Genomic DNA, 25,206 nt, shown 5'->3' with positions numbered 1-25,206 from the left:
AAGCTGAGAGCAAGCATCCAGCAAGGAAGGAGGAGGAGGAGGATGAGGATGAGGAGGATGAGGAGGAGGAGGGTGAGGAATATTCGAGCGAGCGGGAGGGCTGCCATCGTTTGCTCCATTTCTCCGCATCCTCGTCAGCGAGCGTGAGAGGACGCGAGCGAGGTGGGGAAGCTGCCGGGCGCCCGTTCTTTGCTCTCGCCCGCATTTCTCACCCGACGCGACGGCGGCAAGCGGCGAGATCCGTGCACGTTCGACGGTAGGCACGCGCGCACTCCATACGTCACGCAACGTGCGCGCGCACATCTCGTGTTCTACGTGTAGCGCGCACGGCGTTCATGTTGCTTTTTTTTTTTTTTTTTTTTGCACGTAGCGAGGATGCGCCAACGTTTGCCGACTGCACATGTATTTTTATTTAAAAAAAAATTAAGAGCAGCAGCGGACGTTCTCGGGTGACGCGCGCGCACGTCAACCTGCCTTCTGCGTGCGAGCGCGCGCCCGTCAAGCGTCTCCTCTCCCTTGCTTTCGCAGCTCCCGCGGGGCCACGCCCCTTTACCTTGACCGCCAAATGGGATTCGTGCAAATAGCGCGTGTGCGCGTGCGCGTGCCCCGTGCGGCGTTAAAAAAAAAAAAAAAAAAAAGGTTGCTCTTCCTGTTACAGCAGAACATGGCAGCCTGTGTGTGTAGTATAGACATATAGGACCTAGAGCGGTTTGTCACAGCACAAAAAGACAAGCACTGACCTCTACTTCCCATCCGTCGAAGTATTCAATCGGCCTGTTTGTGAACCGAAAATGCCAGAAGGAAGGTGGCCCAGACAGAAGCAATCGAAAATTCCCAAAACAAAACAAAACCGCACGCGCAATTGAAGTGATCGGTGCCTTGTAAGCAAAGAGCTGTACGGCGTGTCAGAAGAATCCTCATGCTCGGATTGGGATTTTATCCGAATGTCTACCGTTTCTTCCCAATTCTCACCGCTACCCTGCCCTTCCTAAATCCCCCCCCTCCAAAAAAAAAAAGAGATTTCATGATCCCGTCACTGTGGAAATAATCCCTCGTAAACCTTTTAGTTAGGTTGGGATTTGTTGTTTGTCTGTATCGTAATCTCCGAGCAGGGAAATTCCATTGTCCTCTTCTTCCCTCCTACTCTTAATCCAGTCCGTCCCGAATCCAAGTCATAGTGCCAGGAGAGATTCCCCAATCCTGCCACTCTAGAAATAATCCTTTATAAACCTTCTGCTCGGGTAGGGATATGTTATTTGTCGTCACCGGAATATCAGAGCAAGGGAATTCCATCATCGTGATCTTCCCTCTCCTCTCTGCCATTCCATATATAGCCAATGTGAGTTATTGATCCCAGATGAAGATATTGGACCGCTTTGGAAATAATCCCTCATGAGCCTCCTGCTTGTGTTTGGATTTGTTGCTTGTCTTTAATTGAAATCTCTGAGCAAGGGAAACCGATCGTCCTCATCGTCGCGCTTGCCCCTTTCCCAGCCGTGGGAAATGTGGGTGTTTAAATAGCTTTGGTGGACCCCTCCGCCCACCTTGTGCGGTGGGAACTGCAATCCAACGATGCGACGCGAGCAGCCCGTCGGCTTGACGGCCGAGTCATGGCAGGGTGGCGTTGTTCAAAATGAGAGCCGCAGCTTGTTAATGAGTCACTGGAGGTCATCATGTACATTTCAAACATTTCCGCCGTTGTTTCCATCTATTTCCTCATAATCTGACCGGCTATTATCTTCTGGTGATTTTCCCTTTTGTCCGCCATAATGTGACGCCGACCTTGTCCGGCGGCACGGTTGCGACCGGGCGGCCCGCTGCGTGTATCGATCCCGAGCGGCGCGCCGGTCAATGGAGCGTCTGCGGGAGGTATCGTGTTGCCACGCGTGCACCAAAAGGCTCCTTTACCCAGCAGCCACGGAAATGCTCCGCTTCAGAAACCCGCGCACGATGTGGCCGAGTCGGTTAGCCCGTTTTTATTAGTAGCTGGACTACAAACTGGACTACACGGTCCTCATTGACTTACTACTTTACATTTGCTTTACTTCGCGACAAAGACAAGGATATTTCACGTTCAAACTGATCAACCTGATTGTTTTTGAGCGAATAATCATGAATTTAGCGGCCACGTTTCTCTCTGCCACTCAGAGAGAAACGTTTCCTCGAATGACATCCGGCGACCAATCGCCCGTTCACTCCGGTCCCTCCTCGAACTGACCTCCTGCCGCTCTTTTGCCTCTGATTGATTGGTTCTGTTGACGCAGTCGTTCAAAATGAAGAAAAGCGCTGAAAAGCTAATCGAGTGTGATTAGTTATATTACTTTGAGAAAGTAAGTTCAACCGCTATTACATTTTCGACAGTGTAACTGGTTGTTAGATGTCTGAACTTTCAGGATTCAATTATGAGGAATATGCCAAAAAATGTGTACTACACCAAACGGAAGTGAACTATTCTACTCGGTGAAAACGTGCCTCCTGACAGTGATGATCGAAAGTGAGCATTGCTATCCTTGGCATAGGTTGTTGTTGTTTTTTGACAAAGCTGTAATGTAGTGTGTGCGGGCTGCACCTAATAAAGTGTCCTGTGAGTGTGGTCGTTTTGCAGTTGTCCCCGGAGGCGTTCAGGCTGAGCGAAAGCGAGAGTTTCTGGCTCTGACCTGCTTTTTTTTTTTTTTTTTTTTTTGTCTGCTTGTTTTTTTGGGGGTTTTTTTTTTGTGTTTTTTTGACAGAATTAGTTCAACAACAAAAGTTTCTCTCAGAGCTATAAAGCATGCTCACTCAACGTGTTGGCGTTTTAAACTCTCTTCTGGTTTTAGACTGATTGGTTTCTTTCATTTGTGTGCTTTTAGGAGATGTCAGGAGAGAGTCCTTCAAGGAAGTCTATGCTGATTGGCTGATAGGTTTCAGCCGGAGGAATAAAAAGCAAGGCGCTCATTTTGCTCTTTAGCAACGTGACGACATGCTAAAGGTTACACACACACGCAATTTCCTAGAACATGATCCGAGTCGAACTTGTCAGTAGGTAGACGCTCCTAGTACAGGATCTCAATAGGACTTCCTAGTAGACCTTGCTAATACAACATCCCAATAGAAATTCCCAATAGAACTTTATGGTAGACCTTCCAAGTACAGCACCCTAGAATAACTTCCCGGTAGAATTTGTTCGTATAGGATCGCAATAGAATTTACCAGTAGAACTTCCTAGTACAGTATTGCAGGAGAACTTCTTAATACAACATCCCAGTAGATTCTACTTTCTGCAGAACCTCCCAGCACAGTACTGCAGGAGAACCTTCTAGTAAAGCATCCCAATTGAAATTCTTTGTTCCCAGTAGAACTTCCTATCAGCACGTTCTCGTACAGGATATCGTTCGAATTTTGTCGGAGACCTTCCTAGGACAACATGCCAACAGCAATTCCCAGTAGAATCTCCTCGTAAAAGTCCCCTACTACATACCCGAGGCAGAGTTTCCAGCCAAATTTCCCAGTACAACTTTCCAGTCAATGTTCCCAGTGGAACTTCCTGGTAGAATTTCTTAGTGCGGTGTCCCAGTAGAACATTCGAGCAACCTAAGACAATGATCTACGAGAAACTCTGAAGTACTGCATCCTAACTGAATTTCCTTGTACAAGTAACTGAGTACAGGATCCCAGTAGAACTTTCTAGTAAAATTCCACAGTCTAGCATCCCAAAGAACATCCTTGTAGAACCTCCATGTGGACCATTCCAGTAGAACTTCCTAGCAAGGCATCTCAATAGAACTTCTGATACATCTTCCTTGCAAAACCTTCCCAGTAGAACTTTGCATCAAACATTATAGCGGGCGCACAGATATGTGACGTTCTTCGTTGTTGATTTTGTTTTTGCAGTCGAAGTGAATCGGCGGGGTCCATCGCTCCTTCATGGGCCCGTCATTTCGGTCCGCGTGATCCGGCCCTGACATTCCTGGGCAGAGCCTCTTCTCTGCTCAACTTCCGGACAGGGAGGGGGCGGGCAGTGGGCTGAGGTGCTGCGCTGCGATTGGCCGAGCGCGGGCGAGAGTGCGATGCGGATTGGAGGATGTCGGGTGACTGGGATGAAGACCTGTGCAAGAAGGCACTGATGCTGGTGGAGGAGCTGTGCTTAAACTCGCCCCGCGGGTACAGCCAGAGCGAACTCTGTCAGGAGTTCAGCTACCTGCTCAGGGGCCGCAACAGACAGCTGGACGCAGGTAAGAAGAAAAGCACAGAACCGTACCAAACGGAATTTTACAGATTTATTCTAGTAGCGCAACCGTAACCAACATGGAAAAGTGCTGAAATGTGGGATGTTATTTGTCTGATATTTTAAGACTCTTTAGAAGGAATACACTGAGAAATCTGTACCGTAGCAAACAGAACCGAACCGGGCTACTCGATGGAAACTATACATTCAAAAGGGTTTACTTACTTTTTCCTCCCGCCGTACTTGGAAGAAACGTAGAATTCGATGTGCCTGGACAACTCATTTCAACGAAAAACACCTAAAAAGTGAAACACCATATTTCTGACGTTTTAGGAATTCATATCCGACCGAACCGAACCGAACCGAACCGCCTTACTCGGTGGAAACGAGGATTTGATGTACTTGCGCAACTCATTGCCATTCAATGTTTGTTCAGTATTATCTGCGTCGAGTGCCAAGCGCGTCTGTCATTAAAAAGATGCGTAAACATGCTCGCGCATGAAATATTCATAGGCGCATCTCATTTGTTTTATGAGCCCCCAAAGAGTCTCGCTATGAAAGCTCTTTGATTGTTCGCTCCGATGGACTCGGCGCGCGCCGTTGCTCGCTCCAGAGCCGTGCGCTCTTTTGCAGATTAGCACCGCTGCCGTGTCGATTGGCCCGAATCGGTCGCCGCTTTGCGAGATTTGCGAAGAAAATGTCACAGCGCGGCCCAAGGCGGTGGTCTCTGAGGGACGGGAAGCGAGGGGGGGGGGGGGGAGTCTTTGACGCGCACACACTCCCAGAGCAGTTGCAAATGGATGTGATTGACAGGAAGTGTCAGAGCAGCGTCGCGACAGAGACAACCCCCGCCCCGCCGCAACCAACTCACCACCGTGCTGCATTTTTTTGTTTTTTTTGTCTTTGATGATGGTTTGTGGTTTATTTTGGTCTTTCAATTTGGTCTTGGATATATTTGTTGTATGTATTGAACCTGTTTTAACCAGGTAAAACCCATCACAAGAGTGACCTGGCCAAGAGGTCAGCAGCATGTCATGAGAACAGTTACAAGGAAGCGACAAAATAGACAATATAGACAGTGAGAGTTAAGGTGCTACGGTATGTTTCAAATAACACGACAAAAAACAACAACAACAAATCAACATTTTAAAACCCAAGCACTGTTCGGTGGTGTCCAGTTGAAGTCCCTCGGCATAGAACCGAATACTCCAAGTGGAACAAGTCTCGAGAGTTTCAATTTGGTCCAGCAGAGTATTCTACGTCTCAGATTTGGTCTGAGATTTCTCTTTTTTTTTTTCTGTCTTTGATTGTGTTTGTCTGATTGTGATTGTTTTGGTCTGGTTATTTGTGTCTTATTATTCCATTGTTTTTTTATCTGTGATGATGATTATTTTTTTGTTTTTGTGATTTTGATGATTGTTGCAAGCTTTGTTCTTGTATTTGATGATTGTTTTTGTCTTCAACAGTTTTGTCTTTTGCTTTTTTTGTTTTGCTTTTAGGATACATTTTTCTTTGACGATTCATCCTTGTATGACGTCACAATGTGTGTAATTCTTTCCAAACGAGGGGTTTGTGTTAGCCCGCGACCCTGGTGAGGACAAGCAGTCCAGAAAATGGCTGGATGGATGGATGGATGGCTGGATGGAGGGATGGATGGATGGATGGATGGATGGGTGGGTTTGTGTTGATGTTTTTTTGGTGTCACAGGAAGGTGGCACATCCCGACAGTGGCGACGCACTTTTTTTACTCACATCCGAGCATTAGCGACACTTTCTGTGTCGCCCACTACTTCAATTTTCCCCCCTTTCTCCTTCCTCTTCCCCCCCCCCCCCCCCCCAATCAATACATGAAGCTTTCTCATCGCCTTCACTGGCCTCGGCCCTAAATCATCGCCATCTTGTTTTTACCCGTCTCTCCTTCACGCGCGCTCGCATCGACTTCCTCGGGACGAATGAAAAGCAGGAACGGATGCACTCGGCAATAACCTTCTCCGTGTCCCTCTGTTTATTCTGTTTTTCTCTAACGGTATTCATTTGTGTCCCCCGAGGTGGAAAGGTGGATCCCCGGGACCACCGCCCACTCCACCTCCCTTTTGCACGCCAGTTCCCCTTTCTTGGGGCTAAGCGAGGCGAAGGAATCTGAAAAAGCCCTCCTGAATCTCCTCCCATCCCCCCTTCTTTGCAGTCCTATCACTGAGGAACAAGTGCTGATTAATGACATACAGAGACTGATGAATAATTCACAGGAGGGAGGCCGGGCGGGCGGGTGGGCAGGCAGAGCGCATCATGGGAAAACTGCCAGCGACCAGCCAGCGTTTTCCAGACACTTTTTCGGCTCCCGATTCCGTCGTTGAGTGATTGAACGTACTCGACCTAAGAAAATATGACCTTGAGAAAGAAGCATTTTCGAATGAGTTAGATAACTTGAGTCACGTGATTTCGCCCAGACAATCAGGAATTCACAGGATCATGCTTGAGGGCTGTTTTTCTTCCGGTGGAACTGGGGAGGGAATTCTGAACAGTCCCAAATAGCAGCCAGTGTTAGCACGAAACCTTCAGGCTTCTGCTTGAAAGCAAAAATAAAAGCCTACTAAAACACCTGAACTTGAGTTGGGGTTAATCGGGGGTATTTAAAGTGGTGTCAGGTGTGTGCTGACTCCTAAAACATGAGTTTAAATGTGATTGGTGAATTCTGAACACCGTCATTTAAAGGGTGTGTGCACACTTGTGCGGCTACGAGGCTTGACACGATCAGGATACCTCTCTAATATTGTCTTTGTTTTTGTCATTTTCGTCCATCTTTGGCGACACTACGCAACTTACTTACTTCAAAACTCTTCAAGAACTCATGGAATCTCTACAGTCCCTCACGCAACAAATCTCCCTCCTTTCGCCGAACATGCAATCCGACCACTCCCCAGTAAGCACTCCTTCCGAGCCCGCAGCCTCCGAGCCACCCCGTCTCCCGTACAAAGAACCTCATGTCCCCCCCGCCCGAGCCCTACTCCGGGGACCTAGGTGCATGTAGCCGATTTCTCCTCAATTGCTCCCGAGTCTTCAACCTACAACCGTAGTTATCCCACCGAACGATCCAAGGTCGCGTTTGTCACTAACGTCCTCCATGGCAAAGCAGGCAGGCTTAAATACCGGCGGTGATGAGGCTGATTGGAGACATGTGCTGAAAACAAAGAGGGGAGAGAGGACGCAAAGAGCCCTCAAGGCTACTATAATGGAACTGCAGGACAGTACATGACACCGCGAACTGTTGAGCAATTGACGTTGTACATCAAGCAAGAATGGGAAAGAATTCCACCGACAAAGCTTCCACAATTAGCGTTCTTCGTTCCCGAACACTTGTTGAGTGTTGGTAAAAGCAAAGGTGATTTAACAGAGTCGTAAACATGCTCCTGTCCCAGCTGTTTTGGAACGTGTTGGAGGCATCAAATTCAAAATGGGTGAATATGTGCAAAACAAATATCATCAATATCGTATTTATCAGAAACATTCAATTCAAAAATAACATGTCTTTGTAGTGTATTCAACTGAATAGATGTTAAAAAGGATTTAAAAATCATTGTGTTCTGTTTTTGTTTACATTTTACACAACGTCCCAACTTCATTGGAATTGGGGTTCGGAGTTCGAAGTCCGGTCGGTCGGCTGGATGGTCTGTTGCTTGTTAAATTAAATTCATTCGGGATCGTGTTACTTCGTTGTTAATGCGTCAATTTGAACTTGTCAGCTGGTTTGTTTTTTTTGTTATTTATTTAGCCCATTTGTTGTCTGTTAGTATGTTGGTGACTTCGTATATAAACTGTAATGACTGCGCTCATCATCTAGGTCGTTAGTTACCCGGTTTATCAGTGGGGTGGTGTGCGGGAAGAGAATGAAGCCCTTACTGGGGGACGTGTCAATGACATGATGCCATATTGTAGCGCCTTGGCATAGGTCTTGTTTCACTAAAATCGTCCGTGTGGTCATTTTCAGAGATTTCGGTGAGCCTACTGTCGGTGATCGTGACGTTCTGCGGCATCGTGCTGCTGTCGGTGTCGCTCTTTGTGTCATGGAAGCTGTGCTGGCTGCCCTGGCGGGACAAAGAGGGCGGTGGCCTGAGCCTGACGTCGGGGTTGCTGCCGGGCAGCATGGGAGGCCTGGGCGGCGCGCCGGGCTCCTCCTTCTTGCCGCCGCTGCTGCAGAGGAAGGAGGGCCAGTCTTCGTCATCGCTCTACCCGTCGCTGGGCCAGCAGGGGCAGCACCACCCGCACTTCTCCGACCTGGTGGGGCTGGAGAGGGGTGACGGCGGTGGCGGCGTTGGCGGCGTGGTGGGCGGCCCGCATGAGACCCAGGAGCACTCCTACCTGGACATGGACTCGTACCCGAACAACGCTGGTGAGACCTGCACTCGACACCAATTTTTTAGCTAAAATTCAAGGGAGATTTCTTGTTGAGGAAAAGGTGAAAACGAAGAACTAATAATAAACAAAACAATCTTTTTTTGTTGATTATTTTCCATCTCTATTTTCCATCCATCCATTCTCTGTACCGCTTATCCTCACAAGGGTCGCGGGAGCGCTGGAGCCTGTCCCAGCTACCTTCGGGTGAGAGGTGGGCTACACCCTGGATGGGTCGCCAGCCAATCGCAGGGCACAAACAACCATTGGCACTCACATTCACACCTACGGGCAATTTAGTCTTCAGTCGACCTATCACGCATGTTTTTGGGATGTGGGAGGAAACCGGAGGACCTGGAGAAATTCCAAGCAGGCACGGGGAGAACATGCAAACTCCACACAGGCGAGGCCGGCTATGAACTCGGGTCCTCAGAACTGTGAGGCAGATGTGCTAACCGGTCGTTCACCGTGCCGCCCCATCTCTTTATTCGGTTTTTTTCTAAAAAAAAAAAAAAAAAAAAAAAAAATGTGTTGTTGTTGTAAAAGTAACATTTTTTTTGGAATGTTTTTCTTGAAGGCGGCACAGTATTTATTCCTTCGTCTATATTCCTGTCAGAGGTCACCACAGCGAGTCGCTCATGTGATTTGTTGCATTTAATGTAACTGTCACACATCACATTTTCCTGGTACGCTTTTAAGGCGAGGTTCTAAAAAAAAAAAATAACGAAGCGAAAACACTTTGCGTGTGGAGTGTGCTGTCCCTAATAAATTGTCCTTTCGGTGTACATTACCGAGCTGTATAAAGCGTGCGTGTGCTATAAATAGTCCACACCGCACTGCTGTCATTAGTGTTATGTGGGGGTGGGGGCGGGGGGCCTCCGCACGATGCTCCGACTGGCCCGCTGAAAAGATATCCAATCGGGATGTTTTGGTGTGGTGTCTCCATGGCGACCCGCTTGTATTTATGCCAACATTTAAAACGGGTTTGGTACGTTCGATCGATGGCATCGATGACTCCCAGTGGACATAACCAACGTCACTCTCAGTCAGAAGATGAGTGGTTTGTCCGTCTGCCTTACGGTTTTGAGGTTCTGTGATCGAATATCGGCCTTCCTGTATGATATTCCCTGCTCGTACTGGAAGTAATTAATGCTGCTTGGTTTCTTCTACTTATGTGTTTTTTTTTTTTTTTTTAACCCCTTTTTTTTTCTCAACCGGAACCTTCAGGGACCCTGAAGCTGAGCCAAACGTCTCCGGACGTCCCCAACTCGGAGGGGGGCGCCCACCCCCACAAGGACCTGCCCAACGCCGTCTCCCAGCAGCAGGTCACGGCCCGGTCAGTTAGCCTCCAGTTGCAGGAAAACCGTCAATGACATCACCAATGAACTCCTCGATTGATATTATTTTATGACGTCATAAAGATTCATGGCCGAGTCAGCATCCGTTACGAAATGGAGCGCAAAAAAAAAGGCCAACCCATTTCACACAAATGGCCCTTCTTTTGCTGTTGGTGAATCATATAAATATATTTATATATATATATATATATATATATTTTTTTTTTTAAATAACAAACTAAAAGAAATAAAGAGAGTAAGAAAAGAAAGGAAGAAAATACTCATATTGTATATTCTTTTAATAATATTAAAAAAATATATATATATATTTTGTTTTACTTTTTTCCTCTTAAAATGAAAACTTTATTCTTGGACGATTGCAACTTTAATTCTAAATGAATGAGATTTTTTATACAATGAAAGATTTTTTTTCTCATAAGTGTCATTTTTGTTACAATAAAGATATTTATTGTAGAAACGCAACTTTTATTTGCAGGATTATGACTTTGGTAAAATTCTCTGGTAAAATTAGATTTTATTCTTGAAAGTAAAAGACATTCTGTTTTTAAAGCCTTTTTTTTACATTTTAAAATAAAATTTAAATAAAAAATGATTACGTTTTACAACTTTTTTCCTAAAAATAAAACTTTATTCTAGGACAGTTACAACTTTTATTCAAAACAAATTGGATTTTTTTTCACCCATAATTAAAGTTGTTTTTTTTTTTTTTTCAGATAAATAATTTTACAAAGAAAATATTTATTGGGAAAAAAAAATCATCTGACTTTATTCTTGTTAGGTTGTGCATTTTATTCTCAAAGGAAAAATAAATAGTTAAATTGTGGCTTTGTAAAATTATATATTTTTAAAAAGTCTTATTTTCTAAAAAAAAGAAAACAAAGTGAGAGGGAATTTTTTCACAGTGTATGAAATACCAACAAAAAAAGAAAAATGAAAGAAAACCCTTCCATTGCTGTGTATTTTAATAGGAAAAAGAAGCTTATTTTCATATTTTGTGATTTATTTTTCCAAAAATATACATTTGCTGTTGTTGTTTTTTTAAATACGACTTTATTCCTGCAGGATTCCGACTTTCTTTCAAGCATTTAGTCTCGAGTTTCATGATCAAATATGATTCCATGCCTTATAAAAGCTTTAAGTGCACATATCCACATATTTAGTTTTTATTGCAAGCGGGTTTTACTGTGTTTGGAGGCTTTGGAAAATCGTTTGTAATAAGGCCGGGCTGCTGTAATAAGTGTCGGGCTATATTAACAGTGGAAGAAGATGCTTTGGCGCTGCTTGACTTGATACTCCGTTGTGTGTCCGTGGTGTGTTTTCAGGCCCAAGCCCATGACTCACCAGCTGTCCAGTCCCGACTTCCACGGCGAGGAGAAGGAGCAGGTGACCAGCATCGGGCAAATCAAACCCGAGCTGTACCGGCCCAAAGGCGACCCGGGCGACGGCAAGCAGGGCGAAGCCTGCGGCAAGATCAGCTTCCTGCTGCGTTACGCCTTCAAGTGAGTGACAATCGCGCGCGCGGCCTAATACACACGCCCACACGCACGTACGCACGCACGCGCAGCCAGGCCAAGTCGGTGGGAATTTGCTGACTCAGCATCTGTGCTAAGCCTTTATTGACTTTATGCTTGCTCACCGCCTTCAAAACAGCCTCAAATCCTCCCAAAACGTCTCCAAGGTTGCGTTCGCCTCTCACAGTTGTCGTCATTGTCTGCACAAAAACACGCAATCATCCTACGACACAAAATGTAGCAAAAGACACACAACCGTCCGGCGGTGATGCTGGGATCCTCGTACTGGACATAACATTAGGCACACCTGCATGCTCAAGCTAATGCAAAAATAAAAATAATCAAACTTAATTTTTAGTGTTTTTCCATGTTCTTTCTCTTCTGTGGAGACTAAAATCTTAAAAAATGGGTATTGTTCCTGAGAAAATAGCTTAACTTTCCCTAAGAAAATAGAACTATTATTGAATGTATTGGAGTCCATATTGGATGTCCAAAAAAACATTCCTTAAAATAAATTCTTGAAAAATATTTGATTTTCTTGGAAAATAAAAAACATTTCTCCAAAAATACACCTTTACTTATTATTTTTTTTAAAAAATAAAAATGCCTAATTTTCTTGAAACTCCCAAAATGCAGTTTTTTCTTGAAAAATTAAAAAGTCCAAATTCAAAGTTTCAAATTTCTTTAAAAATGAAAAATGTTCTTAGCAAAAAAGATCAACAATAACAGCTTTTTTTTACCTAAAATTTTTTTAAACATTTCTTATATCATATTTTTCTTCCAAAATACAAAACATTTCTCCCCCAAACATTTTTCTCGCAAAATACAATTTGAAAATAAGGACAAATCTTGAAAAACAACAACAACAAAAAAAAAACATTTCTCAATCCCAATTTATTTGGAGGTAAAATACCTTTTTTTTAAAAAAAAAAAAAAAAAAAAAAGATAAGACGACCTATCTGCTACTCCCGCACCGACCGTGTGTCGGCTTTTAATGGGCCTGCCGATTGAATCTTTGTTTCCCGGAGGAACACGAGAAATATTGACTCTGTTGTTGTGACGCCGGCAATATCCGTCGGTTTTATCGTGCGTGAGCAACATGCTAACACACATGCTAACACACTCACTGTGCCTTGTCTCCAGTTAATGAGGCGACAGTGTGAGGAGCATCACACCATAAATCATATTGCGCCCTCATAAATGGGCCGTATGAATGCTTTTTATCATGAGGCCAATCCAACCGCCGCCGGACTCATTCCCGCCATGCGTGAATGTGTGCCTGTGCGTGTGTTGTTGTGCTTTCAAGCGGCTCAGCATTTATAATTCACGTGCCGCCTTTGACTTTTCTGACCATCAGCACTTTGCGGCGCCGTTGCAATGCTTCAACGCGTCGCCGCCGCCGCCGCCGGCCAGCTAGCGGCCCGAATGTCCCGCGGAGCACGTGAGCTTGTTTTCGAAAAACCGTCCACTTTGTCAGTGGCACTGCATCATCCTGAGAGGACTAATAGCTCGCAGGCTCTCCGCCCGGTAGAAGGCTACCAAAATATTAGGCACAGCTCTCAATGGGATGCAGAATACTTCCACATCGCAGTATCTATCCTCTAAGGCAGCACAACACTAAATATTTTGTTACATCAAGACTACGTCCACAAAAACACAACTATTGTTTTATTTTTTTTAGCATTTTGTCCACATAATTATGAATCATTTCCTTCCGCTCACCAGTGTTGTCCTCGGGCCTTTTCCACAAATGACTTTCTTCCGGTTTTTGATTGGCTAAAGTGGTGTTATAGTGCCGCACGTGGTTGTGACAGGCACCTGACAGCACTCAAATGTGTAAAAAAAAAAAAAAAAAAGAAAATTTATACGAACAATAGCACTATACAGTATTTATTTCATTTTGATATGATTAATAATGTAATTAAATGGAATGTGAACAATTAAACTTTGATTGTAAAACCTCAACTGACCACAATAAACAACTTGAAGCAAACACTTGGCCTTGTTTTTGAACCATTTTTTTCACTTTTTGCGTTTTTTTCTTTTTCTTTGGGAAATCAACCAAAAAGTCTAATGCTTTTAACCTCGCAACTCAAAGTTTTGTTCACGATTCACGACAAAAAAAATTGGAAGTCAGGTCACTCATAAGCCAAGGTACCCCTGTACATGCAATCTTTAGAAATACAATTTAAAAATACAAATATTTTATGAAAGAAAAGAGACCTCATTAGATGTTTTTTCTTCCTAAAAATGCCCATTTCAAATTCTAGGGATTTTTTTAATTTTTATTTTTTCTTGAAAAGACTTTTATGTATGTAGCGTATGTTGGTTGAAATGAAAATACAATTAATTTGGAAAAAGATACGAAGGAAGGTAAACGCCTGCGTTCACTTCCGGGTTAGTCCAATTTACGCTTTAATCGTTAAAATCAAACTAATTTGTCTTGTAAAGGGGCACCACGTCACTTTTTATATGTATAAAATTTAGGGAAAGTGACGAGGAACCTGTTTTCTCAGTCTCAGAATCTGAACGTTGCTACATTTTTTGAAATACGAGTTCCAGTTGATAGAGGCCTACTTAAACTCAGCCCACACGCAAAACACAACCAAGACTGGAATTTTTGGTGTATTTTATGACATCTACAAGGGATCTAGAGGGAAACACTCAAAGGGGATCTCACTAAAGAAATAAAATAACATTCATAATGGTACAAAGAAGAAAATAGGCGTACGAAAATGGAAATGGAACATTGTGTGTTGGACTAAAGTTGAAAACGTGAGCGTTTAACGCGTCCGGTCCGGACTCTCTACTCTCACAGGTCAAGCATTTAGACTGGCTGTTTATACGTTAGTCTTGGCAGTCCCTGTGTCACCTCACGTTGCGGGGAGCATGTACATGTATTTTTGAAAATGGTTTGATTGTTGAAAATATAAGACTGCAAGCTTTTTCTAACTAAATTATTGACATTTTTCTCAAATATATACGTTTAAACAAAAAATATAGAATTATTTGCTAAAAAATTAGACAATTTAAAAAAAAAAAAACAAATTCCCATCTTTTATTAAATCCAAAATATTTTTTTCAATCAAAATAACATTTCTTCAAAAATAATGATTTTTAAAAAATATATTATTACGTGTTTAGAAAAAGGAAAACCCAGCTTCATATTTGAAAATAATGTAATTTATGTCTTGGGAAAAATATGAACTTATTCTTTAAAAATAAGATATTTTTCCAAATTATACGATTCTTTTTCTGTAAACCTTTTCTCGTCTCTAAAAACAACAACAAGATTTCTTTTCAGGCGTACAAGTCAGCGATTCATTTAAATGAAACCATTCATTAACATTTTTCATTCGATTAAACTCTGTACCGGTTGCTCTGCGGTGATCCCGGCAGACAGATAAACAGAATTGCTCCAGGATTTCTTCACTCACACTGCAAGCCAATGTCATTTAAATCACTTCCACCATGATTCCATGCGACTGCTTCGAAGTGTTTTAACGGAGGTGAACACGTGTGTGCCGATCGACCGCTCGTTCGCTTGGTTGGCGTGTCAGCCCAAAGTGCACGGCGGGCGGCTAATGATGCGGCGACACGCCGGCTAACAAGCGCAGACGCCGCCTCATCGGGTCTGATTAGTGGCCGCCTGCTAATCAAATACGCAGCGTAGCGACACACGCACACACGCCGGTGTAGTGCTATTCTGGTCCACGGTTGCTCCAGAGACATGCAACCTCCCACCTTGTTATTTGTGTACACAGCCAGTCCAGGTGTGTGTGGGCCGAGCATGTCTGGCGTATTAGCCTAAACGGGTATGTTTGTGTGTCTGTCCGTGTGTCAGCACGGAGCAGCTGGTGGTGAAGATCCTCAAGGCGTTGGATCTGCCAGCCAAGGACGCCAATGGCTTCTCCGACCCTTACGTCAAGATCTACCTACTTCCCGACCGCAAGAAGAAGTTCCAGACCAAGGTAGGCTTACCTGACCGAGGTTTGCTACCTCATCGGGCGACTGCAGATGGTCAAAAAAGGGATTCTGTCATATGGATTTGGTAGCATCAACAAGGTTATCTGGCGTAATCACTGTCTTCAAGCAATGTAGGATGATGGATTCAGGCCTTACTAGGTTTGCTGCCTAGACACGCTGCTGTAGACATGGAAAAGGGAATTACGTTTTATGGAATTTCAGGTTATGTTGTGTCATTACTGTTTTGCATGTCTTCAGGGATTATGGCTAATGAGTCAGACCCGTTGCCTTGACAGGCTGCTGTAGACCATTTGGTAGCATCAACAAGATTCTTGTGCGCAGTCGCTACGTCTTGAAGCAAAGGAGGATAATGGCTCCAGGCCGAACGAGTTTGCTGCATGAACGGGCTGCTGTAGAAATAGCGACACGTTATGTGGGACGTGTTAGGATGACCAAGATTATCGTGTGTTGCTGCTGTGTATTGAAGCAACCAACTATAATAGATTCAGGTCAAACGAGGCTGCTGTCTAAATGGGCTGATGCAGACCTTGAAACGGGAATTTAGCTTCGTGGAATCTAGGTTATCTTGTGTCGTCGCTGTGTCGAAGCAACGGAGGATAGTGGAATCAGGCCCGACGAGTTTCCTGCTTGAACAGGCTGCTGTAAACATCAAAACAGGGATTTGTTAGAATCAACAAGGTTATATTGTGAAGTCACTACTGTATATCTTGAAGCAATGGCTCCAGGCTCAACGAGTTTGTTGCAGTAATGGGCAGCTCTGGACAGTGAAAACAAGAATTTTGTTCTCCGGAATATAGGTTATGTTGCGTAGTGCCTACTATATGTGTTGAAGCAACTGAGTCTCATGGAATCAGGCCCTCATTGAGCCCCGCTGTCTCATCGCCGCCCGCTCCAATCGGCTTCCCGTTAGCTTGCACCGCTAACAGGAGACGATGGGGCGCTAACAGTAAGCGAGAGTGACAGATCCTCTGAGCAAGCATGAGAAACGAGCACATTGTCGTGGTCTTTGTTAGTTCATCCAACGCTTCGATTCCTGCAGCGAATCAGCAAAGTGCAGCAAACAAAGACATCAATGTGCTCGTTTTAGCGTCTTTGATGTCTGTGGCACAAACAGGAAATCGCATAGTTTTTTGTGAGGCAGAAAATGACATTTTAAACAAAGGTCAATTAGATTCTTGCTCCCTGCAGGAAAGCGGGAGAAATTAAATTTTGCGCTCTGTGGCAGAACATAAAGGTGAATCTACTTTCTCAAGGACGTTTCGGTGGGTACGACCTCGCAATTAATCAAGCGGAGTGCCAATAGTGTAGTACGTGTGGGCCCTTTTATTTTCGGCCAATTCCCCGAAATGCCGGTTGGTGGGCCGGATTTGTGGGAATGAAACGCGCGAAGCCTTCGGATGCCTTCGGAGAGATCGTTCAAGGTTTGAGACGGAATAGAATAGAAAAGAGAAAACGAAATGACCAAAGACAACAACAATAACGGCATCAGCAACACCTGCTAGGACAAACAATGAGAAACGAGAACACACAAAAAAAGCAATAAAAGAGACAATAACGCTTGGAAACTGGTAGGGGAAGTAGGTGATACCCAGAGGGAGCGTAAAAGACAACAAAGACCTGCTGAGAAGTGGTTGGCAAAAGACAATATCACCTGTTGGAAACTGGAAAGATTAATTAGGAGAAACGAGAGAGCAAAAAGGAACAACACAAGGGAACTACACTTGTCGGAAACTGTTTGGGTAACCTGATGATAAGCAAGGAGAAAAGAGAGTGCTGAAATAAAGGAAAAGGACAACGACAACACCTTGGGCAATCTGTTGGGGCAATCGGGTGATAAACAGATAAAAGAGGCCACAGAAAGTGGTCACAAAAGACGATACCCAATTGGGGAAACAGGTGATAAACAATTGGAAAAATAAGAGATCAATGAGTAATCACAAAGCACAACAACGCCTGTTCTAATATAGTCGGGGGACCTGCTGGGGGGAAAAAGAAGAGAGAAATCAGCAGTAAAAGACAGCAACTTGCTGAGGGGACTGGGTGATAAACAAGGGGAAAATAGCAAAAAGTAATAACCAAAAAGAGAGCAAAAACTAATAACCAAAGACAACAGCATGAATTGTCGACACCTGGTTGAGGAACCGGATAAATCGGAACGAGAAAGAAGAGCGCAAACAGAAACAACACCTGTCGGGAAATGGACAAGGAGAAAAGAGCTCCAAAAGTCATTTAAAAAAAAGACCGCACCTTTTGGAACATCACGTTAAGCAAAGAGATAAGAGAGCACAAAAAGCAGCAACAAAAGGAGCACCGTTCTAACTTGACTTCCTTGTGTTCCTGCAGGTTCACAGAAAGACGCTGAACCCTGTGTTCAACGAGACGTTCCAGTTCGGTGTGCCCCTGAACGAGCTCCACTCCCGCAAGCTTCACTTCTCCGTCTATGACTTTGACCGTTTCTCCCGCCACGACCTGATTGGACAAGTGGTGGTGGACAACCTGCTGGACTTCAGTGAGGGCAGTGGAGACAAACCAGTGTGGAGGGACATCGTGGAGGGCACGGCAGTGAGTCACCACCATTAGTCAAATTCTTACCAACTCCGACCAAAGGCAAAGCAACCAAAACCCAATTCAGTTCTCTTTGCGTTCACATTACTAAGGTCAGTTTCTTGCCATTTGTCTTGAAAAGTAACACGATTTTGGTTCTGCTCCATTACAAGGCTATGTCTAAGGCAAACTCAACTTGGACCACTTTGTGTTCACATTTCCAAATCCAAATAAGACCACCTCAGAGTGGTGATTCGGTCCCGACCGGTATCTCGAATAAAGGACTAATGTAGACTTAAAAGGATTTACGTGGATTTGACCAGTTTCTTCGGTAAAGAACTTACATAAACCTAGGCAGACTAATGTAGACCTAACAGGGCTAACGTGGAACGGCCTGGTTTCTCAGGTAAAGAACTAACATAGACATTTTTGGTTTCTCAAGTAAAGGACAAACAAGGACCAGAAGGTTTCTCAGGTAAAAAAAAAAATAATAATAATAATAATAATATGGAACTGACTTCCAGGTAAAGATCCAAGAGCACTCAGTAAACTAAATAGATAAAATTGACTTGAGTAACATAGACCGAAAAGGACTAACTTGAAACTGACTGGTTTCTAAGGTAAAGGACTAACTTGGACATGACTGGTTTCTCACGTAAAGGAACATAGATCTGACATATGGAGACCTAAAAGAACTAATCCGAACCTGACAAATTGTTGTCCCTCGCACAGGGCACCATTTGGTCCAGGACTGCCTCTGCGCAAGGTGACGCAAGTGCCTTTGCTGTTTTTTTTTTCATTGCCCTGGGGCATGCGTGGTCGCTGCGTTCAGTCTGCGCAGTCACAAACACATTGGGCTGCACGCAGTTGACTGCAGAAGGGTCCACGCAGACCCTCCCGCGCAGGGGCAGATGACAATATTGACGTCACATGGACCAATGCACACCTTGTGGACATGCAGGCACGGAAAGTATGAATTGGCCTTAAGAGCACTAAAAGGACTCATTGGGGACTTGACAGGTAAAGGACATACATAGACCCAAAACAAACGTAGAACTAAAAGATTTACAAGGACCTGACTGACCACTTTATGTTGACATTGCACTGGTTAAACTCGAATTCGACCATATCAAACAACCATTTCAGGGCTGAGCACTCCCGACACAGGGCCTGATCAATAAAATCGTCTCTTTAACAGCTCGTCTTTCGCAATGCGAGTCCACTTGCGTGTTTTAAAAATGCACATTTCACGCTCACATATTGACTATTGATCCGCTGTTGACGTTAAGTCATTGAGCCCTCAACTGTGCGCTGTTCTGGTGTGGTCCTTCGAAGTTACTTTTGACGAGCAACGTGCATGCTGCTGTGCGTCTCATTGGCCAACTGATCAGTGACAGATGCGTGCTGCGTGCAGATGAAGAAAAAGACGGCTAGAGTCCATTACAAATGAATTATTCATGCAACAAGACAACTCATGAATGTCTGATTTATTAAACAATTTCAGTCTCGCGGAGGAAATATTGATCCTAAATGGATGCGATGCCTGAAAAACACAACAGAGTCGTCGCCTGCGGTTGGCAAGGACAGATTATTTACAGTGACACGTCACCCAGCCCCCTCGAAATCTACTAACCACCTTCTTCCTGTCACCCGCCACCACTACACTCCTTTGACTTCTGTTTTTATCTGAATCCACAGGAGAAGGCCGACCTTGGGGAGCTCAACTTCTCGCTGTGCTACCTGCCCACTGCTGGCCGACTCACGGCCACCGTCATCAAGGCTACAAACCTGAAGGCCATGGACCTGACTGGTTTCTCGGGTAAAGTAAAGCATTAGCATAGATCTAAAAGGACTGCAATGGACTTGACTGATTTCTTGGGGTAAGGACTACTTGGTTTTCTCTGGTAAAAGACCAGACCATGGACCTGACTGGTTTCTCGGGTAAAGCATTAGCATAGATCTAAAAGGACTAATGTGGACCTGACTGATTTCTCAGCGAAAGGACTGACCTAGACCTAAAGGTTTGTCAGATGAAAAGACAGATAAAAGACTAAAATGGAACAAAAATGACAAAGCTGACTAAAAATGGTTACGTGGACCTGACTGTTTTTCTTGGGTGGTAGCTAGTTTCTTGGGCAAAGGATTAACTTGCGCGGTCGACTGGTTACTACGTTTGCCTCACAGTTCTGAGGACCCGGGTTCAAATCCGGCCTCTCTTGTGTGGAGTTTACATGTACTCCCCGAGCCTGCGTGGGTTTTCTCCAGTTTCCTCCCACATCCCAAAAACATAACTGGTAGGTTGATTGAAGACTCTAAACTGTGTGTAGGTGTGAATGTGAGTGTGAATGGTTGTTTACATGTGCCCTGCGATTGACTGGCCCTGGTCAAGGACTAATGTGAATCTCGTGAGTTTGGTGGGTAAAGGACGACACAGTATCCGACCAATTTCTCAGATAAAGGAGTACTTGGAACTATTTGGTTTTCTCTGATAAAGAACTTGACCAGGACTCGATGAGACCTGACTGGTTTTCTTTATAAGAGGTGGTCCTGGTCTGGTTTTGGGCCCAGAGGAGCCTGACTCTGTTCTTGAAAGGTCAGGTCTACTTTTGCTTCTCTAAGGCTTCCAGCTTTCTCGAACAAAAGGTGCACCTGTTGACCGCCATCTTTGACTGACAGCTGTTTTATTACTCGCCACTTGGGGAGCAACAACGGTGGCGGCGGAAGTGGCGTTAGTGTTGGCAGCGTTGCCCTCCCGGAATAAACGAGATAGCAACTATTATCGCCAGTGCGATCCCAACAGTGCAAGACAGACGCTCGGGAAACAGAGTGTGGGAAAAAAAAAAAAAAAAAAAAAAGACAACGGCGTGGGCATGTGCGTTTCCCAGGGCGGCGTGCTGAATGAATAACAAAGCGAATCAACCTGCTGCTTTTTACATTTCGGTCCGGTCTAATTCACGGAACGTCTGTATTCTGCTCTTCCCTTCAGACCCTTACGTAAAGGCCTCACTGATCTGCGACGGTCGCAGGCTGAAGAAGAGGAAGACCTCCATCAAGAAGAACACGCTGAATCCCACCTACAACGAGGCGCTGGTGTTCGACATTCCAAATGAGAATATCGAGAGCGTGTCCATCGTCATCGCTGTGATGGACTACGACTGGTGAGCCTCGTCGTGCAGCCGGCGGGCCCGCCCAGCATGAGCCGTTGTGACGTCTGTTTTTTTTTTTTTTTTTTTTTCTTTCAGTATCGGTCATAACGAAGTGATAGGGATGTGCCGCGTTGGCAGCGACGCCGATGGCCCGGGGAGGGACCACTGGACTGCCATGTTGGCCAATCCACGCAAGCCAATAGAGCACTGGCATCAGCTGGTGGAGGTAACGTGCGCACATTTGTTTGGCGTGGCGTTTGAAGTGATGCTATGACCTTACCAAGCCTAAGCCTACCCCCAAAACCTAAGCTAACGCCTTGGCATTAACCCTCACTTGCCTAACCTACCGCTTCCATTACCCTAAGTTTGTATTGATTTATTTATTTCTCTGGGCAGGAAAAAGCAATCGGTACATTTGTGTCGACGAAGGGCGAAGCGTCACCCTCCTCTAAGCCACACATCGTGGTGGACAGTCCTCACTCCGATTAAATGGGTCAGTACCTTTTGTGCATCTGTGCTGTCTATTTGTTTTATTGACTGGCATCCTTTGTTTGGAGGAGGCATGCAAATGAATTCGTGTTACGTGCCTTATGCAAGGGCATCCCAAACAGCCATGTTATTGGGTGGACACTTGCCGCGTGGCATAACAAGGACAACAAGTTGACATGGACTGTAACTGTTTGGTTTTGGGGTTGGAGTTAAGGTTCGGGTTAGGTGAAGGTTCAGTGTAGGGATTTGGATTGGGGCTACGACTTGAGTTTGGGTTGTAGGTTAGGGTTAGACTTGGGTTGAAAAAAATTAGAGTCAGCATCAGCGTTAAGTCAGAGGGCGAGGGCTGATACTTTGGTTAGGGCGATGGTTTTGGGTTCGGGGTTCCGTTGGGGTTGGGTGAGTGTTAGTGCTACAGTACGCGTTGGTGTTAAACGTTTGGGCTCGAGTGTGTAAAACCTCGCGTGCAATGAGTCTGTCAGATGTGGGCGCTCTCGAAAACGTCTTACGCAATGCCTCAAAGCCTTTTCTCTCCCCTCCCCAGTACAAACGCCTGCTGTCACTGGCCTAGTTCCTTATTATTTCCTCTTTTTCCGCAGGTCCACGCAGTCGCTCCACCTCCAGACTTTTCCTTTTTCTCTCCTCTCATCTGTGAATCCGTCTTTTTCCATCAAAGAGAGACAAGCAGACATAGTCGACGGTTTTGTGCCTCTGCTCAATCCGTCGACGGGAAAAAAAAACAACAACCACGCAACAGCGGAGACAAACACACTAACACACAGTTAGTTTGCTGTAGGTGCGTAGTTGACATGTAGTTGTTGATCTAGGAGGCGTGTGATGTGATAAACTCTTTAAAAAAAAACAAAAAACACACACATCAATTTAAAAAAAACCAAAAAAAAACCAAAGCCATTCTCACGCGGTCACCTGGAGTGGGACCAAACCTCTTGTACAGACTTTCAGAAAAGAAGACATACCATATCACACAAGGTAGCCGGACTTGCTGGATTCTCCGGGCCTTCCCTGAGTCCAATGCAACTGACCCTGCTCCCCAAAGGAAGGAGGACCAACGTGGTCTTCATCGATATCAGAGGAGTGACTGACTGTGGCCTGAGCATGTTACCTTGCGTCCGTCTTCCTCACGCATCCCGTTGTCCTCATGGCATCTTCTTTTACCATTCCCAGGATGGAACGTTGTGCCGTTTTGTACCAAGAATACGAGGGACGCCCCAAAAAACTGTTGGACATTTCCCTGGTGGATGCATCCCAAATAAAAATAGGACTTTTCTTTTGATTTTCCCAATCATGAGCTTTAGAATCAAGTCATACATGTGACACATCTGTGTTGCTTTCATCCGTGTGTTTCCGTGTTCGTGGGTGTGTTTGTTTTGTATATGTATGCCTGTGTGTCCAAGTGACCTTCTGTGCTCATGACCCACCCCCTCAACTCCTTATCCCCTTCTGACTTTGCCCCCCCCCCCGCCCACAAGACTTTCACGAGCCCTGTCTCACATTGTCACAAGGATCCATGTTGTTGTGCGCACAATATCCAGATATACGAACACGGACGTTTACTCGGACTGCAATGTCAATGAAATCACAATTTGGGTTACGGCTTGAGGGTTAGGATTGGAGTCCGGGTTAAGACTGGTTTGACGCCACCGAGAAAATGTTGACTCACATAAACTCCATAGGTTAGGGTTTGGGTTGGGGCTAGAGCTCGGGTTAGGGGCTACGAGTTTAACTCCACCAAAAACATGGACCACGGATGTGTACAGAAATCCGAAACTTGGTGTGACCCAATGTTAGAAAGATGCCTGTAAAGATTTGTCAAGGCGACATTTTGCCACATAAATCCCGTAGATTCAGGACTGATGGGGCTGGCCAGCAAAGCGCAGACGGTTAAATTGACTTCACTTGTTATCAGCAACTTTGTGTCTGTGGGACAACTTTGTGAGATGATAGTGTCCATCTTGTCGGAGCAAAGGTTTTGGGACAGACCTCTTCATCAAGTGGGCCAAATTTACCACGGTGAACTAAAACGAAAATCCACTAAAGCAGAACAGCCTGACAGAACACCATCAAGTTAATTGTTTGTAAAAGCACACCGCCACCTAGTTGCACTATATAGGTACTCCTAGAATTGAGTCCCTGTAAAAGAAAATAAATGTCTTGTAAATTTGGCACACCATAGAGACGATTGTTTTTAACAACCGTGCAAAATTTGAATGATTAAAAAAAACAAATGCCGTGGCCCTCGAATGCGCTGAAACCACCTCCTGCTCAGCTGTCAATCCAATACCAGTGGAATGACGGTGACTTCGTGGCGCATCTTTCTTCTGCCTATACCGCACATCCCTTGCATGTTCGGGCTGCGAAAATCTATTTGCTTCAACTCTCTGCCGGCTTCAATATATCCCACCCAGGTGGTCACAGAGCTTTTCCATCCCATGATAACGAGACAATCCAAAAGTGGCCGCGCCAGCCGGGGCTGTCGCGTCGTCTTTTTGCGCGTTTTCAGTCATTACCTTCAATGTTTGAAGACCATCACCAAGGAGGCGCTTTGATTAATTGTACATCCTCGAAGAAGAAGCAAACCCCCTCCCCCCACATCCCAATAATATGTGAACCCCTCAAATTGAACTGCAGAGCCATACAGTATTATTTTATAGCTACTGATGGAATCGATTTCATGCCACGGGAGAAGTAAAATGCAGTAAAACTACTCGACCGACTGATCTTGCAGTCTGTGTAAAGCCGCTGTTTCTCATGCATTCGTCCATGTCACTCAGCCCTCGCGGCCTCCCACCCTCTTGCTCCCAGTGTCGTGTAACTCTGACGTGCTTCGCTATTCAGTGTGCTGTACGAGAACCCGGGTGACGGCAACAAACAAAAACAAAAAACACTTCAAAACAATACAACGAAAAAGTCGGCTTTTTTGATTCGAGCGTTCATCTGGGGAATTAAACGGATGTCTGTATGTGAGTGTGCGTCCTGTGACTTGTACATTATGGATCCGCTTTGTCTGAGTGGAAAAGTTATGGATCCAGTGGTCCCAAGGCTCCGTGACTCTCACCCTCTCTCTCTTGTCAGCACTTATCCACCATTGCTGCCACCTCATTTTAACCTTCCCTCCCTCCTCCATCTTTTTCATGACTCAGTCCCACCATCTTGGCTCCCACCCAGGCTGCCCTGTGGTGTTGTGAATGGTCGCCACGGAGCTCTGCATGCTTCTCAATTAACACGAATGATGTCAACCCGACGCAAAATGACATAAGTGACGCTCGGAGCTAAAAAAAAATAAAATAATAAAATAAAATACAATTTTAAAAATTATGAACTCGTTACTAATACAACTAATGACCACAACGATAATAATGATACGCGGGGCAAATGTGTGTTTTCTCTCTGTGTCAGAATTAAGATTAATATTGAACAATTTGGATTATTTATTTATTTTTTTGAAATAAAAAGGGTTTATTCACAAGTATGCTTTTTTTTTTTTTTTTTTTTAAAGCCGGGGAGTGATTGTTTCAGTCCGGGAAGAGTGAAGCAATGCCGTTGGAAATAAAAGCTAT

The 25,206-nt window shown here is 44.8% G+C and overlaps 1 protein-coding gene across 4 annotated transcripts; it reads left to right on the top strand.

Annotated features, from left to right (window-relative positions):
• Positions 1 to 25,206, top strand: syt3 (synaptotagmin III). Of its 4 annotated transcripts, none has more exons than XM_061700614.1 (14): positions 1 to 256; positions 2,850 to 2,968; positions 3,871 to 4,211; positions 8,190 to 8,591; positions 8,762 to 8,800; positions 9,821 to 9,929; positions 11,274 to 11,450; positions 15,307 to 15,433; positions 17,793 to 18,011; positions 19,692 to 19,812; positions 20,980 to 21,151; positions 21,236 to 21,365; positions 21,536 to 21,632; positions 22,228 to 25,206. In XM_061700614.1, exons 3-13 carry the CDS (start codon positions 4,061 to 4,063, stop codon positions 21,626 to 21,628), a joined length of 1,740 nt encoding a protein of 579 aa, XP_061556598.1. In that variant the 5' UTR covers positions 1 to 256; positions 2,850 to 2,968; positions 3,871 to 4,060; the 3' UTR covers positions 21,629 to 21,632; positions 22,228 to 25,206. The 4 variants fall into 4 exon arrangements, with proteins under 4 accessions (XP_061556598.1, XP_061556600.1, XP_061556601.1 ...); XM_061700615.1 differs by lacking the exon at positions 1 to 256 and adding an exon at positions 1,081 to 1,339; XM_061700616.1 differs by lacking the exon at positions 2,850 to 2,968.

This window comes from Phycodurus eques, chromosome 16 (assembly GCF_024500275.1).
Source record: "Phycodurus eques isolate BA_2022a chromosome 16, UOR_Pequ_1.1, whole genome shotgun sequence".
NCBI classification, from domain to species: domain Eukaryota; kingdom Metazoa; phylum Chordata; class Actinopteri; order Syngnathiformes; family Syngnathidae; genus Phycodurus; species Phycodurus eques.
Note: the sequence above shows the minus strand (reverse complement) of the source record. Positions and strands in the feature narration are given on the sequence as shown.

What these genes read in the sequence shown, in the direction of transcription:
- syt3 (XM_061700616.1), top strand. Translation starts at nt 4,061, where the DNA reads ATGTCGGGTGACTGGGATGAAGACCTGTGCAAGAAGGCACTGATGCTG. An exon ending in CCTGTCCCAGCTACCTTCGG is followed by an intron (nt 8,801 to 9,820) that starts GTGAGAGGTGGG and finishes CGGAACCTTCAG; the next exon opens with GGACCCTGAAGCTGAGCCAA. An exon ending in CAGCAGCAGGTCACGGCCCG is followed by an intron (nt 9,930 to 11,273) that starts GTCAGTTAGCCT and finishes GTGTGTTTTCAG; the next exon opens with GCCCAAGCCCATGACTCACC.